Source organism: Diadema antillarum, unplaced genomic scaffold (genome assembly GCF_040938485.1).
Source record: "Diadema antillarum isolate AM-2024a unplaced genomic scaffold, OU_Dant_1.0 seq00001760_RagTag, whole genome shotgun sequence".
Classification (NCBI taxonomy): Eukaryota; Metazoa; Echinodermata; class Echinoidea; order Diadematoida; family Diadematidae; genus Diadema; species Diadema antillarum.
In genome coordinates, this window is record NW_027272442.1 from 636,287 (window position 1) to 658,328 (window position 22,042).

General features: G+C 39.9%; 1 protein-coding gene across 1 annotated transcript; it reads right to left on the reverse strand.

Annotated features, from left to right (window-relative positions):
• Positions 1–535: 535 nt before the first annotated feature.
• LOC139712113 (uncharacterized) lies at positions 536–10,650 on the reverse strand. Its single transcript, XM_071623948.1, has 8 exons — positions 10,615–10,650; positions 8,985–9,240; positions 8,036–8,169; positions 6,775–6,968; positions 5,886–6,060; positions 3,874–4,675; positions 2,926–3,129; positions 536–2,302 (listed from the first exon to the last, which is right to left on the reverse strand). The coding sequence occupies exons 1-8, from the start codon at positions 10,648–10,650 to the stop codon at positions 555–557; spliced, it is 3,549 nt and encodes a 1,182-aa protein (XP_071480049.1). The 3' UTR covers positions 536–554.
• Positions 10,651–22,042: the final 11,392 nt, after the last annotated feature.

Consider the following 22,042-nt stretch of genomic DNA (forward strand, 5'->3'; position numbering starts at 1 on the left):
AGACATGTTTTATGAGTGCATTTACAATTGAGGAAAATATAGAAATCATGTGCGCATTCAGAAGAGATAGATAGCGGGAATTCCCTAGCCCTCACAGTAAGACTGGGTACCGATGAATACGAATTCCTTTAGTGACAATAATTACAGCCATCAATATTTTCTCTAATCTCATCGAAAAGAAAATATATATTTACCTATATACACAAATCTACATAAGGACTACAACAAATTTTAAAAGATGCGAACATTTGAAAAGTTCCGTCAGAAATTGCACAATTTTCACATGTGACTTCGCTGCTTGGCGGATGTATAGGGTGCTGAAGATTCAGAGTTTTTCGAACATTCAGATGATACAAACTCAGATAAAGCTCCAGAATCTAGACAGTTCTTAGGATGATTAATTTCAAATGAATGTCATGATAAATAAATATAAATGAATAAAAAATAGATTAAAGAATAAATGTTTATGACTACAGAGTTGCGACGAAACAGTAAAGAGGAGCCTCTGGACGCTTTAAAGTGTGTTTCCATGGTCTTTTGTCAAATTATTGTAATCACTGTGGTTGGGCATAACGCTCGAGGAATGGGAGGAATTTTGGGAAGACGTCCAAAGCGGCTCTCGATCCCATGATGCAGTCCAGATGCATGTAGCCCTCAACCACGAAGCGCTCGTAGTGCTGGTCCGAGTTCACTTCCTGGCATCGTTTGAGGCTGTCGGCCGTAGTCTCGGGCTCCCAACAGACATTCTTCGCCCCGCTGAAGTAGAGGATGGGGAGGTCCAGGCGTTTCATGGCGGCGCGGTAGCTGTTGGAGGACAGTCTGTGCCGGGAGGCGAAGTCCGGCACGTATGTGTCCCGCCCATTCCTGTCGACGATGCGGCCCTTGCGGGTGCAGAGGGCGAAACCCTGTAGGCGAGAGGCGTGCGCGAAGCCGTTCCACTCGTGCAGCGTGTCGTGGGTCAGCTCGTTGACGTTGCTGTGCGACCAGAGCAAGCTGTAAGTGAAGGTGACCCGGTGACATGCGTGACTGTCGCAGTGCTCTCGCACGCCCGTTGTCATGTTCGCCACGATTTTCGTGGAGCAATCTACGAAGCGCTCTCTCAACGCCGCAAGATTATCCGGATAGGCAGTAATACCCTTCACTCCAAGGCTGTGCAGAATTGTCGGAAGGTAGGCGCGAGACTTAAGGCTGTTCAGACGGCCCACGGTCAGGCTGAAACCCGCCTGTGACGATACGAAGCATCTGATTTTCTCCTTCTCCACGTGTCCGCCGAGGAGGGCGGCATGCATGGTCACGCCTCCTGCACAATGGGCGAGTACCTCCAAGTCTACGTGTCCTGTTCTTTCCAGAATGTAATCTATGGCTGGTGGGACATCCATCTCAGCAGCGTCTCCGAAAAAGCCTTTGCTTTTGTGTGAGGGTAGCATGACGGAGTACCGCATGTCCAAGACCCACACATCATAATCTCTCTCTACCAGAAACTCCACCATATTGGTCTCGACAGTGTCAAGAGTGAATATACGGCTTGACACACCCAGTCCGTGGAGAAGTAGGAGGGGTCCCTTGTGACCCCCACGATACCTCATCAAAAGGAGCTGCACCCCATCTGTTGCCACTATCCTGTGAATCTCTGGTTTTTCATCCTTGAGTTTGAGCTGTCGCTGTCTTCTCGGTCGAACTTTCTCCCTGTAGACAACACCCATTTCCGACGGGTTAAAGATACCATAAACATCAAGCAGAACTCCAGCAAAGAAATGACCAAACTTTGCTTTCCATACTGTCTTGTCTGCAGCACTCTCAGTCGACGTAACCTCAAGCGTCGTGAGCTGCTTAAGAAAGTCAGTGAGAAAAATCTTCAGGACACCTGTGCCGACTACCTCACCGTCTGCACGAGCGTCTTTCTTGATCGTGACAGATAGGGTCGTTGTGTCGCTGACCCCTACCTCCAGGAACGAATCCTTGTTCACCACCTTGATGCCCCTGAAGTGGTACTCGTTCTCGTGGTCATGTAGGAACATTTCGTACACCATTTCCCGCGTGCCTGCGCTACGATCACTGGGTTTGAACAGATGAAACTTCCCTCCGGATGCGGTCAGCGGATACTCCGACAGCGCCGGGCACTTCACGGTGCCGTGCAGGCACGCTTCGTGGTTTTCGTCAACTTCGAGCATGTGCTGAACATCGTCCGTCAGAATCGTCAGAGTAAACTCGCAGGGGTGTTTAGCGCCATCTACGTCCAGATGTCCTGCCATGCGTTCGGTAAATCTCAGACCAGGTTTTCGCTTCTCCCTTGCCGATTCGTCTTTATAAAGATTAACGACATGAGACGGGAGTTAAAAGAGGACAAGAACATGGGAAAGATGCATAATTTGTTACTGTTTATTCTAAAAAACATAATTAGTGATGAATCTGACCTCCTAAGTCATATCATAAGGATGGAACAGAATATTACCTTCCAGATTCTAATTTTTCAATTTAAATCTATTTCTGTACTTTTTTTTCAGGAATACAATATACAAACAAGAATACAATAATCATAGACGCTTTGGTAGAATTTTTTACCAAACTGACAAACTAAATGAATCATTTAGATAAAAAAACATGCATTGCATTTTCTCATCCATAGCACGTTCCTGTATGCTACCTGCACATATATTAGAAGAGGGAGCAATTCCCAAACAAAATTGATTATACCAAAGCCATTATCTGATATAAACAAGAAATAAACTCGGAACATCTCATTGCATAACAGCCACCTTTCATTGCTATCAGTACAACCTTCTGACAAAATAATACTCTCGTATTCGTAACAAGACATTCATAGCTCATTTATCCAAAACAGCTTTGTGATGCAACCTGCTAACATGAACTTTTCAAGATGAAGTGGAAGAAATGCAATTAATGATACATGTAGGTTAGTCTCACCTAGCTGCTTCGAACTGTCGTAGTCTATGGACCAGCCATTTCTCTCTGCAAGCAGACGGACACATCTCTCGGCAACCATGCCGATGGTGAGTGAAGGATTGATACCAAGACTTCGTGGCATGACAGCGCCATCAACGACCAGTAAGTCCGAGTAAACCTTCTCGTCAGTTCCTGTGAACACTGCTCCCGAATGATCTACCGCTCCTAGAAATGATTTTGAGACAAGAGTTCATGAAAACGTATATTTCCTGTAAGTCAAAAAGAGAAACGCTTGATACACTAAAATTCCTCTAGGTGTATAGAGAAGTAGCAGAACAAAGGGATAAACAATAACCCTATTAACACTCGTTGTGTGCCAAGGTGGAAAGCCCCTGTGTGCCACAATATTCTGACACATCAACGTAGTCATGCTTTGGGAAAACATTCTGTTTTTCAAATCTATGTCATTTTTATAGATTTCCGTTACCCTGAACACGTAGTGAGCAAAGTTGTCGAGAAAATGCCAAGCTCTGTTTGATGTAAATTGTATGACAAATCTATAATTGTGTTTCTTTCAACAGTTGACCAGTAGCAACATTATTGTAGATGCATGACTTTAGCACACAAACCAGGGAGAGACACTTAAAACAGAATTTACTCGAAAGTCCATTAGGGAACATCGCTTGATAGTCAAGTACTACATAAAATGCAAACTACGTGCGACAGGAACAGAATCGTGAGAAACGCCTTCATTGTGGTGTGACATTTGGCGATTTATCAATCGGTTTGTGCGAGTTTGTGCGTTTGAGCAGAATAATAATGTGAACTCGGCACGCTGTCGACCGAGTCGGGCGTGCGAACGTGGCACGTAAAGAGTCAAAGTAATTACACAGACAAAGGACTAGCTGTATAACATGGACTGGAAATGAAATTGCAGCAGTTGTCTGGTTTAAGAATAATCGTATATACCAGTTTTTCCAGACTGTCCCATTCCGCAGCCTCCGAGGGGATGCACAGCTATGATGGCGCTGTTCCCCGTTACTTGGGGTATAACGCCCTTCCAAATTGGACTTGCCACGAGTTCCCCCTTCAACGTAGTCGCAGCCTTCCTGGCAGCCTCGAAGATCGCTTTGAAGTTGTCCTCGTCCCCGACGCCGGGAAAGTCTGCCCACACCCGTTCGGAGTCGGGGTCGTGGACGATGCGACCGCTAGCGGAATCGTGACTCATGGAGAGGAAGGCGAGCGTGTTATCGAACGATTTGCCGGTTATAGATCGGATAAACTCGGCCAATTCGTTTTCGTTCGGTGTCGTGTCGATGCCCTGGGTTAGCTTCTTCAGCATGATTTTGTAAATAGTCTTCAACGCTGAGGGCGGTGTTCCATCCTCCAGGAGGTAGCCATCGTCGAGAGGCGCACCTGGCCTCCTCCGCACGTCCAGGATGCTGGTGATGCACGGTCCAGGACCCTGATCGGTTGACTTCAGGTCCTCGAGCTCGATGCCGATCGGGCGGATCGTCCGGTCGCAGTTGTAGGCGATCGTCAGGTGGTCGCCGTTGGTTGTGAATCCCTGTCCGAGCCGCGGGGAGACTGGCAAACCGCGAGAGGCGGAGTTGAGGAGTATGCGGGTCGAACCGAGTGAGCCAGCACCAAGTATGACTGTGTGAGCTCTGACAATGCGTTCCTCCTGGGCAAAGTCTTCCTGATGAATGTCTTGATAGAAGACGAACCAGTAGCCACCTTCCTCGTGTCGCTGTATGGCATTGACTTGAACCTGTTGGAATGATTATCATTGTCTTTTTATTTGTGACCCTGCACCACAAAACAAACAAAAAGTCACCAGACACAAATTTTTAGTTAAGACCATATTCTGAAAGAGCAGACTTTAAGCTTTAAATTGATGTATAACTCAAATTAAATGGACTCTCCTAACCTATCTAAACATTGGAAAGAAAGCACAAACTCAGGAAAAGTGTGAACTGAGAAAAGAGGCTCTGAAGTACAGTGTCTACTCAAGTGCTTAATCTTTAACAAACCGTGCTGGCTGTGCGATGAATGGGACAAAAAACAGGAAGTATACTACCACAGTAACAACAATGAAGGGATTATCAGATGAAACTGAAATTAAGCATGCCTCATTAACACATTCTGTCTATAATTAATGCCAACTATCAAAGCAGTAGCACTATCCTTTCAAAAGTTATTAGAGTTCAAAGTGAAGAGTGTGTACAAGGTTTTTCAAAAATGGAAAAGGGACTCTAAAGACACAACTAATCACACTATTCTACCAAAAATGTTCGAGATACACTGCTAAAAACACACTTTCCCGCCCGTTTTATGATACCAAATTTTAGCATACTGCAAAAGAAGACCTGCTTATTCAGAAAATATGAAAAAGTCAAGTTTGGCTAGGTTGACCCATTTCACTTATTTTCAGTCCTCACGCAAAATCAGTGTGTGCGACTTTATGTTCGTTTTGTGGTGCACGGTCACAGTTTATCATGACTCGTTTGTTAAATCATCTCATAATACCAATCGCTTTACAATAATATACGATATGATATAATGTATAATGTAATGTAAATCAATTTGAATTACTTTCATTTATTCTTTACATAGTAGCATACAGTAATATTTATATTTAAATGTAATATGATATATCATAATATAATGTAATCATTATATCCTGTTATAAGATATCATGATATGATGTAATACTATCTTTTCTCTTATCAAATCACATTATTTATACATACATAACATCCACATATAGATACAATACATATTTTCGATATGTGTACACATAATATCTTCAAAGCACACATGGGATCATTTTGTGTCATATCTTATGTGAATCTGGAAGGGAATAAGTGCGAAATCCAGTTTAAATCTCTGAAATTCAAAATATCTTGTCATCAGTGTTAAATGAACGATTTTTGAAGATGAGTTGGGAGAGGTTTGAGGACAGTTCCAGACACACTTACCTCTGTGAATATCTTTGCCCCGTGTGCATGTGCGTCCGGGAGATAGTTAATGTTGAGCGTACTCTTGGCACCGGTATTGCATCCAGAAACACAGTTGCCACAATTATTGCACGCAGGTTGTGGTATTCCGACTTTGTTGGCGTTTGTTGTCTTGAAATTGACGTATAGAGGTGTTCTATGTAAACGGATTGAAACAAGACTTCAGATTTTGTACTTCTGGAACCATGTTTCTTCGCAGCATGCATGTTTTTTGTTTTTTTTTTTTGCCAATTTGAAAATGCTTCGCCGTTCTCTGAGATTGGCATTTTACAGAAACAGTTCAATGCTACAACACCCTAAACAAAAGACTCATCATACATGAGTGTTTGGACATCAGCTCATGGGTAAATTTTCACATAATACGTCCGTATCTATCTCACCATCATTCTAAACATTAAGGTATGTGGAACATTTAAGATATCTCGATATTCCGTCGATTGTATTTCGTACCATAATTTGCACAAACGATTTATATAATTATGTTCATGCATTTTAAAATGCAAACATTCATAAACACGTACAACTGGGTATGCTTATTTGTGCCCATATAAACCCATGAATCTGTCGTTGTGTAACCCGTTCCATACTGATTTCCGGATTCCCAATAGACTTGATACACAGGACACCAAGTTTCCGTATGGAACTGGTTAATTATGTAGGAATGACAGATATTGACAGAATAATATTTGTAGGATGGATCGATATAGGGAGTACGTCCAGCAGAAATACTGAAGTCAAAATTTCTGAGCGGGCAAGCCACTTCTCCAAAGGCAAATGATCTTGATGAAGCCAAACACGAAATTTTAGCGGTCATCAGCCCCCTCCCTTCCATCCAAATGTGCAAGCTCACTTGTAGAAAACGTCATTGGGAACGAGATCCTCGATGTCCTTGACGAAGTCGTGGGCGATGTCCTTCATGGCGTTCATCTTCGGCAGCGATGGATTGCCGTCCGGGTATTCACTTGGGGACATCATCTGCATGAAGTGCTGACGGTCCACGTTGTTCGTGGCGGTAACAGCGTCTCGCAGCTCCTTGGGCCAAGCCTATTGTGTCAAAATGGGAGACTCAACATCATTTTGTGTCCGCGACGTTCATTGCACCGGCCTTACTTTCTCCATGAACTTAGGGTTAGGGTTTTAGTGTTATGTTTGCGGGTAGAATTTATGTTTGGCTTAGCATGCAAATATTTAATCGGAGCAATTGTCTGAGGAGGAAGTGTCATTTCATCATTATCATCATTATGAATATATGGTAAAGTTGTTTTCATGTGGATAAAGGTTGAACAATATTTTTAATATATGAAGAGGTTTTTCCCAATTCCACGAACGACTAATTAAGTCTCTGATGTCAGATATACAAATGCGATATAGGTTTTCAGATCTGCTCCCAAAGGTAAACAGGACCTTTAAATCAAACGTAAGGATCTTTATGAAACAGGCCAAAGTTTATGTAATATGTCGTTGTTTATATCCATTACAGATTTATCAAAAACCGCTGAATCATTAAATTTAAAAACGATCCTTTACTTGACAAATTGGCAAAATATCTATGTTTCCCGTGTCCATAATATATGCTCTCTTACTTCATCCAGCCTTTGTCCCTCACAGGTTACTCTGTGAATATCAGAGTTGCCAATTTGATGAGGTTCTCATTTCTTGAGTAAAGTTTCCTCGGGACTTGATAGGGAAATGCACGACATAAAGTTTAGTCAAACACACACACCGTCACACACACAATCAAATGAACCATTACGCACATACACCACTACCTTCACACACTTTTTTTGTTTTTCAATGATATTTTATTGATTTCATTCAAATCAATCATAAATCAACCCATTCTGGGTGTAACATGAACATAAAAACGGTACAAATGCCATTCAAAAGACAAATCCATTACCAACTTATACTGCCAATCATCTCCCTTCAAACATAACAAACAACTCGATTATAAATCAATCCTACTGACCATTTCTTCACGAGAAAGTATTGACATGTACAAAAAAAAAATCACACACACGCTCACACACACACACACTCAGTTGTCACTCACACACCATCACATACCAAAACACACAACACACACACATGCACGTATTTTGGAGTCTTACCTCGTCTTCAAACACCCTCGGGTCAGCCTCGAGACACACATTGGCATTGATGAGGGAGGTCCCACCTAAACCCACTCCCTGAACCACGGCAACATCGGGACCGACGACGAAGTCGTACAGATTACTTGGTTTACCTACGGAAGGCATGATTATGAAAAGGGTTAGAAGAATGACCGTTGGGACGTTGTGACATTCAAATACTGATATTAAATAAAATATAATAAAAAGAATAATATAAATATCTTTGCCAAGTACAAGTGGGAAGAAAAAAAAAACCACGACAATGACAATGAAATATACTTTATATTCTTTGAGTTTTTTCAACAACAGGGGAGCATTTCTTCATGAAGCGTTTTGCCAGATATTTCGTCTGACAAACTATGATTTGCTTCATAAAATGCCCCCCCCCCCATGGTCCCCTGTCTACAACACAGCTTCTCCAATTCCCACTTTTACCTTTGTTTTTGTTTTATTCGGGTTTTTCACCTGTCTCGATTGTGGATGTAATACTTTTATTTGTGACGACGGAAAGACTGAAAAGACCTTAACTGGATAATTTTGCTCTGAATCTTCACTGAATATTACTGTTAAAGCATGAAAATGCAATAACTACAATAACATGCGGGTAATGATACCAAAACCTTAACCACCACCACGAACAACAACAACAACAACAACAACAACAACAACAACAACAACAACAACAACAACAACAAAGACAACAACATTAACAACAACAACAATAGCAACAATAACAACCACAACATGAACAACAACATGAACAGCAATATCGGCAGTATCATGAACAACATCAACATGAACAACAACGACAACAACAACAACGATAAAAACAACGACAACATGAACAACAGCATAAAAAACAACAACATGATTAGTAACATCATTAACAACAACATGAACAAAATCGAGACGAGTGTAAGATACTCACCAACTTGAAGGCAGTTGCGTCTATCCGACGTGTAAGTCATCTGGATGTCTCTGGCTGCCCTGATGTCCTCGGGAAAGTCCCCGGGCCACCATTCTTTCCCTTTCTCCAGCAGGCAAACTCTCTTTCCCGCCCGGGAACACCGGCTGGCCGCGATGGAACCGCCGTATCCCGAGCCGATCACAATGACGTCATAATAGGGCTCGACGTCACTCAGGGGTGACGAAAGCCGATAGTTGGAGTAATCGAATCGATCTCCCTGGAATTGCAGGAAATGAATGAAAGGGGAAAAAAACCATATCTTAACGAATCACAAGTCTCACGGAAAGCTATGTGTTAGTGGACGGACAGCTATATATGCACTAGCTAGCCAACTACCTTTGGCCTTGGATTGATCAAACCGATGACTTCTCTCTATTCCCATTAAAAACACTAATCGTTTCAAATTTCCGCCTTTTTCGGGAGGCAGTTGGGAGGTGTTAAACTGAGAACGTTATTCGGAAGTAAATCAACAACAAAAAAAAAAAAAAACGAGCCTCATCTAACACACAGATAGAGATTATCATGTAGACCAAAAAAAAAAAAAAAAAAAAAACCACGTGCTTGAGCTTTTACCGACATTATTGTCATGTTTTGATAATCCTGCAGAGAATTGTATCCGTGATACATTAGCAGATTAGTATGAGAGAGCAATCATCACACGTAGACATATATTTTGTTCAATTATAATGATCGAGATTACAATACATGTTTGCTATAATTGTCGGCATCGCGGATATCCGTCAATATTACGTGTATAGATATGGACAAGTTGCACAGGAATTGTAACACCTGCTCATTAAATGAAATGGGTTCTGTCACACATCGATGAAATGTCACTTACAATCTAGTTAATGTAGTTAAAAGAAACAACAAATCCACTGAATAAGTGCAACAAAGAGAAGCACGATGAGATAGAATTTGGTCGTCAGGCAGTAAATACTCTTATCTCAGAGAAAATTAATGACGAGGAATTCCTTCATTAATGCACCAACGATAGGTTGACTTATATTTTGAAAGGAAATAACTGCAGAATGAAATATCATATTTGTTTCCCTTTGAGGTGGATTGGTTTACATCGGAATCTGGAATTCAGCACGTGCCATATACATTGACATTACAACCATGTATATATATATATATATGTATATATATATATATATATATATATATATATATATATTCATAATCTTCGCAGTACTAGTTATTCAGTACTGTTCTTAATTTGCTTGTTTCGATGTGGACTTTCTTTAGAGTATTATTGTTTGCGCATTTCGCCGTCATCTGTGCATTAAAACTTTTAAATTCACGTCCGCAGTTGATGACAATTTATTTATTTATTTATTTATTTTTATCTTTATTCTTTTTTTTTTGTTTTTTTTTTTTGCTGTGATTTATCGCAATAGATGCCGGTACGAAAGCAATGTGGTATTACCGGACACCATGGTATTACCGGACACGCACGTTTTTGCGTATTAATGACATTCAGTACGCGCGAGACTTCGTAGATTTGCCTCACAGAACTTTGTGTGGACTGAAATCGCAAAAAAACGCGACATAAAAATATGAAAGCACGAAGAAATTCACATGTTACCTCAAATTTAGAGTTGAGTGACCCGCACCTCGTCATAGTTAATACTTATGCATGTTTGAATCACATTTCGTGACTGAAATTTCGTGACACAAATTTTATGAAATACACACATATCACACACAGGAAAAATGCTGAAGATTCCAATAGAACCAAAAGTTCACTGATCGATATCGGAAATTTGTAGCTATCGTCCTCAAACGCGAACGATGCGGAATAGTTGTGCGCTAAGGAAGGGGCCCGCAACTCGTCACCCGCGCTTGCAGCTCCCATTAAAGCACCTAAAATAGAAGTAGTCGATTTCTCAAAAGGTTTTATTGCGTGAACTGTTCGAAATGTTCAAGACAGACATTTTACCGTAAAATACGAAATTTGAGCCTCATTTGCCGATTTTTTCTTTTTCATCCGCTCGGTGAGAATGTGTATGGTGATTTGTTGGATGAATTATGATTCTGGTGCAAAGACTAGGTGCGAAAGACGTCGATTATTTCATTGCGAAAATCGTGTCCGGTACTACAATGCGGTTTTGCACCGCTCAAAAAGACAACTTTTTAGAGGGGTATGTTTGAAGCATATTTTCTAAAAACTGGAGCAAACAATTGACATAAGTTAGCTGAATTCGTAATTTCCAGGAGTCTGAAAATAAGTGGTGCTATTTTTAGCCGAAATTTCATCCTCTGAGTACGGAATTCAAAGCCAAGAAAAAAAAAAAGCGTCCGGTGATACGATCTACTCTCCTACTTATTCAATTGATTGCTGGAGTGGCCACTAACCACTCAAAAGCGAGCATTGCACAAGAATATTTTCGCTGTATGCATTGTAAAATTGGTGGAAACGCCCCTATCCACTTCTGCCAGTATGTAGGCCTACCGTGTTGGGCTATTCCTCTCTGCTCCCTAACCCGTCTCTCTAGAAAGGGGACTGGCTGCACTTACCATTTCAGCTCCGTTCTTTCGATGACAGCTGCTTTCGAACGATTTCTGCACCTCGTGGATTTACTATGCGAAATGACGAAGTCGGTGTCGGATGCCCCTGTTTTTATCTAGATGTAATCCTCTGTAAACGTTCCACGAACTTCACCGAAGGTTACGTCCGAAGTTACAATCGTCATAGGTGGTTTTGTATTAATGCCAAAAAAAGATAAAACGCTGTAACAAAGCAAAACAGAGAGAGAGAGAGAGAGAGAGAGAGAGAGAGAGAGAGAGATGTTGAGAGAGAGAGAGGTAGTTACTACCCGCATATGAATTGAAAATCGTGACGAATATGACAACACAAAACGACCTTGATACAATCTGAAGGGTAATGTAACTCCGTTTGACCGGAACGCCACAATCAGACAGTGCCTCTGATTATTGTACCAGTGACTGTGTGGTGAATAGTACAGGCAACTGCAATAACTGAATTTCTTCCAGAAGAAAAAAACTACAATTGTAACACAAAAAAGAACAACAAGAACAAGACAAGGCAACAATGCAGAAGTATATCATTGTTCACAAATTTGGCCAACGTAAATACAGCGCACAGAATCTGTTGAAACGCACATCACAACAGTTCTCAACGTTCAAAATGACGTTTGCGTTAATCACTGTTAATCATGCTCATTCTACATGTTCCCTATTCTACGCCTCCATTTTCTTCACTTTCCCTTCAACTTGCTATCCGCCTTCTTTTCCGTTCTTCTATCCCCCTATCCTTGTTTTTGATCTTCTTTCTGTGCATCATCATCATCATCATCATAAACATCATCGCCATTGTCTTCAATACGTTTTCCCCATCGGTTCCTCTGGAATTTCGGATGGCCGAGGACATAAGGAAAGTGAGGGGATGACAGTGGTGTGCAAAAATTTGCTTCAAATTCCACATGAGGTTGTCGATACCCTTCCCATATCACTCCCTGTTTGTTTTGTGACCCTCTGATTTTTCACACTTGAATTCTGTGAACGAAATAGGTCAGAGTTCTACAAACCCAACAACCAACTAGCAAACCAACAACCCTAGAAATACCAAGGCAGCGAATCCACCATCTGACCATGGTCTTTCATCTGGACGGAGTATACTGAGTATGCGGTTCCTTTTTTGCTATGCGGTTGAAATTTACAGAAAAGACGTTGAACTTTTTCTCCTTTTGTTTTGCCATTGGCATATCCATGGATCATAAATATGTTTACATCATACCACTGCAATTATTTACGAGAAATACCGCTCGCGTCCTTCGCTAGGGAACCGATATTGATTCGCCAATTATCATTGTCATTATTTTCATCGTCATTAATATTGTTACAAACATTAACTATAGTCACTACCATTATCGGCATAATCACCAGGAATGTGTATATAACACCTGTTATATCTACATATATTATCATTATTATCCTCATCACAGTTCTTCTTCTTCTTCCCATTATTATCATATTGTTATCATTGTCATTGTTCTTATTATTATCACTACTATCATCGTCATAATCATCATTATTATCAGTATTATCTATTTAAACATCATTATCATCCCCTTTATTAGCATCATTATATCTGACATCATTACCACTATTATTGCTACAGCACTAGTACTCGAAAGTTTTACTAATACTACTTGTACGATCACTACTACGGTACACTGCACTATCATTATCGTCCTTCCAAATCTTGCGAGTGATAATCACATTTCTTTTTGACAGTGCAGCAAAGCGAAATTTGGCGTTCACCCGGATGTTTGCTGTGTTGGTGGTATATTGTTCGGCATTGACATTGACCAGAGAGACGAATACTTGGAACATGACACGCACTATGATCAAGGATTTTGTGGCGGTTTGTGGCGTTGTCAAGGTAAATTATATCTCACAGACTAAAAGTGACACCACCGCACCCCCTCTTGCTGTGGTTGACCCAATTAAAGAATTCACGATGTTACTCCTGGGACAAGCCGTCCAGAGCAACGCATCTATATTTTTGTAGAGTGATATCTGACTATATTATGTATGTATGTATGTATGTGATATCTGTATATATTATGTATGTATGTATGTATGTATATATATATATATATATATATTTATATTTTCATTTCATTTCGAACAAACAAAAGTGCAATAAATGTGAATTTTATGACAAGACAAGTCAAAATTGTCGGAAATGGAGGAGGCTGCTGAAAAGTAAAGCCTTTATTTTGCAGACATATCATAAAATAACTACCTACTGACTACCAAACTACTGATGCATATTGTTTTAAAAAGGAAATATGTTTTATATATGACATCAAAGTGCAGTTTCAAGATACATTTGAGTTGGTTTCAAAGAAGATTGAAGCTGAAATATAATTATGGTAATGTGGATTGAGAGAATGCTATTAAAACATTCGAAGAAACATCAGTGAAAATCGGATAATCCATTCAAAAGTTACTGATATTCGTATATAGTTTTGTACTGCAGTCTCTAGATGAAAAGAATCCATCAATTTATGATGTCACAATTTTGAAAACAATACACGTATACAGAAATTTTTAAAGGATTCCACAAAATGTTCATTTCATATGGATCGGACATATTTCTTCCGCTTGTAATACCGACATTTTCTGAGGATGTTATTCTCCTTTATTTTATTCATTTTTTTGAAAGAGGTAAGCCAAATGTTATCCTAAATATGTATGTTGAATACTCTTTGCAGTTTCTTTCAATCCTCGTCTATCTGTGACATTACTAAAGATCAAATTGTTTTTAATAGTACAAAAATTTAAATGAATAAATAAAGATTTTAAGAAATGAACAAATGAATAAATATACAGGGACTATGTACAAATTTACAGATACATGAAGACAAATACCTAGATTTACTCCTAACCTGATGATTATGTAAATCAACTACTGCTTATTAATATTATCATATTTACTTTACATAACATACAAGTGCAAAGTAAAAACACGCTATTTCAGGTACTAATTCGCGCAGAAACAAGTGTGCCTTTCACTGAAAATCACTCATGCGAATGTTGTGTATATTCGACTAAAAAACAACAACAATGCGGTGAAGTTGTGGTCACTGACCTATAATTATTGACAAAATGATTAAACTCGGACTTTTGATTTGTTAGATATCGCTCTGTTCTCCAGCGTAAGCAATGACAGTGATACCATTCCGCTCTATTTTTTTTTTAAAGATTAAACTGTGATTATGATAGCACTGTGTGACACGCTCAATTCAGAAGACAAAAAAAAAAAAAAAAAAAAAAAAACAGTCCCTGACATCATTCAGTGATGGGCGAAGTAACTTCACCGGAAAAAGTCGGGTGTTAAATATGAAACACCGAGCTGATGTTAAATTTCCGGTGCTCATACATTTGTGGTGTTAAATTGATACCTCCGGGTGTCACTTCAAAATATAAAACATTTTAGATTCGTAATTACTAGTAGTTGCTGTTCTTCTTGTTGATTTAAAACTTTAACAAGACGAACAAGAACTTGTCGATAAAGTACTTAAATTGTGAACACATTTAAACCACAGTAACACCAGTCGGTGTGGCCTTCTATTGACACTGGGCTGGTGTTCATATACCATCAATATTTAACACAAGCAATATCATATCAACACCATGTAGTGTCATTGTTGAATTAACACCAGCACAGGGTAAAAATATCACCAGCTCCAGTGTCAAATAAACGCCACGAAGTGCCAGGTGAACAATTCTCAATACCATCACAACGGACTTTCTACACCTGTCGGTGTGGTCCTTTATTGACACCCATTGTGTTCAATCTAACACCGATCTCTTAGCAGAGTTTATTTAAGCAGTCAGAGGAAGGGGAAAATGATTTTTTACGTTTGACTTTGGTTTTCTTCGTGTTTCAATAATTCTGCTGCAGCCGAAGCGATTATTGACAACTGAGAGAAATAGATTTGCCTTGAATTCAACATTGAATATTTCGTGGTGTGGCATTTTCCTCGAAAAGCCACAGATTGTAATCACTAATCATAGGACAATGTCATGCTTGGGAAAATATCTGACGGGAGAAAAAGAACGTAATTATGGGTTTTGAACACACACATTTACCACAATTAAGATTTGCCTGAGGCACATCATCACTGTCAATCCACCAATGACATCCGGAAGTTTGACAATTCGAGTAAATCCAGCCTGTAATGCGGGTTGTAATGTAAGTGGAAAGTGTGAAACTTGAAGCCTACGAGTATTATTTCATAGGTCTTGCGCTCCCCCCCCCCCCAAAAAAAAAAAAAAAAGTGGGTTAAAATTATACATTTGGATTTCCGATGTGGATTCTCTTCCTAGAATCGGGTTGCTGTTCGACATACTAGATTGGTGGTCTTCTTGATATAGGTCTCGCGTTCTATCACTTAGCGTCTAATACACGAAATGTAATATCTCATTGCAATACATTCTGGTTATTTTGGTCCACAATCAAATAGAGTCGGATAAAACGATTCTTCTCTTGTCCAATAGCAAAGAACATTCTCGAGTTGATGATAATAAGAATATTCGATACTTTTATATCATTTTCTTTGTTTTTCTTTTTGGAACTTTTAATCAAAGATACCTCAAATCAACAAAAATGGAGTTGACTCAATCATTTTGCGATCAAAATCTTCAACCTTATGGTGGATCCATTACAAAAGTGTTATTTTTTTCGAACCTTGCTTATTAAGTTGCATAAGGATGTTACAGTGCATAATGAATATACTCCAGTATATTACACAAAGGTTTCGAGAACTGTGTTGTCACTTTTATAACTATCAAGAGATCCGTGATGCTGCTGACGTATTTACTTAATTGATATTGTACAAATACTACCTGAATAGGGCCTATATCAAATCGATTCACTCACATACATGCGTTTGTTCGCTTTCTATCTTATTCGAAACACTCGCATTTTATTTTCAACCCATTGTTCCATCTATCAATTTGATATAATACGTGAGAATTAGAGACTTTGGTAGCATGTTAGAGGACACTGTAAAATCAACACTCATTTCATTTCAGATGAAAGTCCTGTTTATTTGCCAGATATTGTCTAATTTCATGTTGACTGTGGTGCACAAGAGGTGGAATTATGAGCTAAAGTTGTCATCTCTTCTACATTATCAAAGCTATACCCATATGAAATTTTCCTACAGCAACCCAACTTAAAACAACTCACAGCTGCCTCAAAATTAGAGCAAATTTCTTAGATAAATTAATGTCAGTATAATTATGGAAAACCGACGGCAGAGTTTTGAGAAAATTCGCTTAGCCAACAAGCCGAGATCTGTCTTAAATGGCAAAATTCTTAGCAAATTTCCTATCCAAATGCTGAAACAAATTCTTCGCCAATTCTTATGGAATATGCGCTTTGGCTAATAATGTCGACGTAACCAGAAAATGAGTAAAATGGCTCAGATTTTTTTACTTAAGCATGCTTATCTATTTTGTGAAATACCGACCCAGGTTTCTCAAACTGTATACATTGTCTAAGAAAAATTTGGACGCCATTCCGCAGATTCACTCATTCGAGAACACGGTAGACATCACATGCGTTGAAGCTCTGTTGCCTAATGCACAATGCTTAGACACAAAATTAAACTATTGTTGCATTAAATCGTAATCTCTGCGTATATCCTCGGGGAGGGCACGATCCCTTGCCCAAAATGTCTGAATTACATCATAGAGAGATTTTGTAGCACCACAGTTATATCATGGGGCTACTTCATAGTTATATCACGGATTTACCTGATTATATCATGTGGCTTAATTCCATAGGTACATACCCATTGATTTGTTATAGCTGGCAATGCCGGGCAAAACTATCAAAGGCCCTATACACAGGCAGACAAGAGTACCTTTATGATGGAGATACTCAACAGCGGCTGCAGAAGGATTTCTAGTGTGACTTATGGGGGCTGCATACGGGGGTGGGTCTTGGCAAATAGTTTCGATATACACCGCTCTTCCATAATCCAAGACAAAATATAAGAACCCCCCCCCCCCCCCCGAAAGTCATGGCATTTGCTGGGCTCTTGATTTTTTTTTTCCGGTTATATTTTTTCGCTTATGTTTTTTTACAGGGGCAAAAGTATGTGTGTATGTGTGAGCGGGTCTGGGAGCATGCAGCCCCCCCCCCCCCCCGGTTCGGCTACCCCTTCTCTATAGATAGGTAATTATACAAAACTAGAGTTCCAGGTCCAGGAAGGACCCAGATACCGACATTATTAACCCCTGTGTTGTAATGTCGAACTCGTGGGGTGTTTTACTTTGTGTCGAACTCATGGGCTGAATAACTCGCGGGCTGTATGACTCATGGACCTTTTTCAATGTCGAACTCATGAGCTGTATGATTCGTGCATGGGTGTCGGTCTAGTGGGATGACCCCCCTCTGGACTATAATAAAATAGTCACCCTGGTTTTAACACCATAGTCACCCTAACACCATGGACAACCTAGGGGAAGTTGTTGGAACATATTATGTTGCAACAAATTCCCTTAGGGTGTCATACATGCCCCAAATCCTTTCCGTTCCAGGGACGTTATAATTGGCATGGTTTTCTATGCCAATCAACACTCAAAGCACGCACAGGGATAACAAGGACATTATACACGATAAACTGAAAAAAAAAATAACCTGGCAATAATCAAACAGGGACCTTCTGTCCTGTGTATCACTTTGAAAAATAAACTGAATGGTTTAGCCAGTCTTCGAAATGCCGTCTACATATGCAGGGTCATCTTTTTTCCTTTTTTTGTCTTTTGGTCTTGGAGAGAAAATTTCCCCCAAATGCAAACGTTGATTTGTTTAAAAATCCCTGGGTTTTCTGATTATTGGTTAATTATTTCGGTCCCTTCGGAGCATTGAAACTCCTCAAGAATCTGTGATCTCATAAGAGTACAAAGAAAACTGAAATGTAGGAAAAGGATATTACACATTTTCATTTTGTATGAAAAGTATAATTCGTTATACGTATTCCCTTGCCTCATTACTTGTGTGTTAAAACATTTGCTTATCTCATGCAAATTCTTGTATGGTTAGGTCAGATGCTCTTTTGGAGTACCAGAAGAATTACGTTTAAACAATATTCTTTTCATGTTTTCATTCTTTCTTTTTCTTTTACTATACTGCAACATCATAAGTTGTAAAGTTTCAAACAACACAGAAAGGTCGAACTATACCATAATATACAATCAAACAAAACTTTTTGAACAAAGATTTTTTTTAAACTGACTGTATAATTTCCCTCAAATTGCACAGCGCGTCCCACTAATTTCTTTCATTCGCTTCATTTTGAAAATTTGAGAGGAACGACATATTTAAACATGAACATACATTTATGCATTGATTGACTCACATGCAGTAACACTGTGGATACGTTTACCTAAAAGTTGAGGCTGTATCGCCGCTCATGTACAGACTTTTTGCAGTCGTTGTGTCTGATTTTAAACATAGTTTATAGGCCTACTTGGATAATCACTGTACGTATCCATTCAACGTGCAGGATAAAAAGAAAGAATTAGAACGAAGAGTTTGAGATAATGCAGAAGACTATCACATGCAAAGTCTAATACATTGTACGCAGATTATCTCCAACTTTCCCTAATTCTAGTTTTTTTTTTCTTCGCTCTTTCCTGTAGCTAAATAGATTTGTGAAGGGATTATTCGCCTCTATTGTCAGTCTAAAAATAGACACAATGCCTGCAAAAACAACAACAACAACACGCATGTAAAAGACTGCATTCATCTGGCAGTAAAAACGATTCAAGGTCTTAAAAATTTGCCTTTTGTAACAGGTTGTATTCAAAGAATTGCATATACTCTTATATGGATCGAGGACATGGGCCATGAAAACATCATACAGGACCGGCTTGAATGCACATACGTACACTCGCGGCTTCTTATGAGAGTGTAGAATTACTGGATCAGGTGGATAGAGAACAAAACGAAAGAGGATAGATCTACGGAGACAATCTGTCCATTTCTTCTGTCATAGCTAACTGTAGAACATGTTTTTTGGGTCATCGCTTCCATGCCGAGTAACATAATTATTATATTTTATTTTATGTCATACATACACGATTACCATACAGAAGACGAAGACATCTCAAATACAAGGTATAAATAGTTTATTGCATGGCATGAGATATTGAGCATATTGCAAACACCGATGATAAACATAATATTACAGTTGGAAGGGCATTGTCGGATGCGTCCTTCAATTTGTAGTAGTACAGTAGCAGTAGTAGTAGTAGTAGTAGCAGTAGTAGTACACTAGTGGATATAGTAGTAGTAAAGATAGTAATATAAGGTAGTAGTAGGCCTAGTAGTAGAAGTAGTAGTATAGTAGTAGTAGTAGTAGTAGTAGTAGTAGTAGTAGTAGTAATGGTAGTGCATTAGAGTATAGCTTTTTACTGCCGACTTCGATTGTCCGTCCGTCCATTCTCTTTAACACGCGGACTTCTCTATTATCAAGACGTGCTCACTCAGTGAGGACAAAAAACAAGGCAAGTGCCATAATGTGTCTCGCCCATTCACGTACAAGAAATTGCACGCGAATGGGATATAACAGATTTAAAAAAGAGATATAACAGATAAAAAGAGATATAAAAGCGCAAGAATTAATGGCAAAAAAGAAACGTGCCATAAAAACTTAACATTGGGCCCTTAAAATTCGTTGACACCTGCCTGTGACCTTTGACCTTGTGGTGACCATCCACACCCCGAGGGACATCTACCATCCAAGTTTGGTCACAAACGGATCTATGGATCAAAAGTCATGACCCATAATAGAAACGCGCCATAAAAACCTAACATTGGGCTCTAAAAGCTCGTTGACCCATGCTTGTGACCATAGACCTTGTGGTGACCATCCACTCCCCAAGTTACATCTACCGTCTAAGTTTAGTCACAAATGAAGTATATGGATCAAAAGTTATGACTCATAATAGAAACGCGCCATAAAAAGTTAACATTGGGCTCTAAAAGTTCGTTGACCCCTGCTTGTGACCTTTGACCTTGTGGTGATCATCCACTCCCCAAGGGACATCTACCATCCAAGTTTCGTCACAAATGGAGTTATGGATCAAAATTAATGACCCATAATAGAAACGCGCCATAAAAACTTAACATTGGGCCTTACAGTTTATTGACCCCTGCCTGTGAGCTTTGACCTTGAGGTGACTTTCATATAACATGGTAAAATGTGAAACTTTGTATGACCCCTCTTCCCTCGAAGTTTGATTGCAATTGAAGCCCAGAGTAAAGAGTTATTGATGTTTCGGAGCGTTACGGACGGACGACGGACGGACGGACAACGGACGGACGGACAACGAACGGACGGACGACGGAAGGACAGACGCCGCAGGCGATCCCGTAAGGCCCGGTCCCACTGGCCGATGGACACAAAACGTATGCAGAAAATACACAGCGGACGAGCAAAATTTCGGGGATGGTTCCATCCACTTTCATCCGCTCCAGAAATTGACAAAATTCGCGAAAATTGGCGAAAACAAAACGGAAAAAGAACGGACGTGGGTAGTATGTAGCGGGGATGTTAAACGGATGTTCATCGGAAGCCTAGCGGATGAAAGCGGATGGAAGTGGTTGACAGCTCCGAAGGGGTTACCGGGAATAATTGCGAAACGGACGCATAGCGGAAAGAGCGGATGCAGAGCGTATGAAGCGGATGCATCACGTACGTCTAACGGAAACAAACGCTTTGTCCGTTCTAAATACTTTATATACGAGATGCATACGCTTACATCCTTTCTATTTCCGTGCTATTAACGATGTATAGACGTTCCATGTACCATATCTTTTCCCCCTCTTTCCGTTTTCAGCTGCAGCGCATGTGAGTTGCGAGGATGCCCAGAAGATGCAGAGAGGATACAGCGGACGTTTAACGGATGATAACGGACATACAACGTTTGTTGCTCGTATGTCGCGGATTTACATCGTACACAGCGGAAAGTTCATCCGTTCTAAAAGTTTTAAGCAGCTTAAAACTTTTTGCGCGGATGAAATCACAGTGGATGGATGCTCGATGGATAGAGCTTATGAAACACGTATGCGATGAGTACACAGCGGATGCGTAGCGTTTTCCAACGGATGGCAAGTTTTTTTTTAACGTTTTGCATCCTCTTTGCATCCGTAAGTGCAGTGGGACCGGGCCTTAGTCTCTCCTCACCTCCGGTGGGCTCGAAAAAAACAACAACAACAAACAAACATAGTGAAACTCACACTAGTGATATTCCCCAACAGAAATATGCTATGGATTTAATGACGTTTCAGTTTCCGTAAAAATGAAAATGGAGTGTAGTTCTTTGAAGGCCATAGCATAGAATACACAACTATTGTTTTGTATATTCCATTGTAGTAGTAGTAGTAGTAGTAGAAGTGGGAGTAGAAGTAGCAGTAGTAATATAGTAGAAGTAGTAGCATAAGGTAGTAGTAGTAGTAGTAG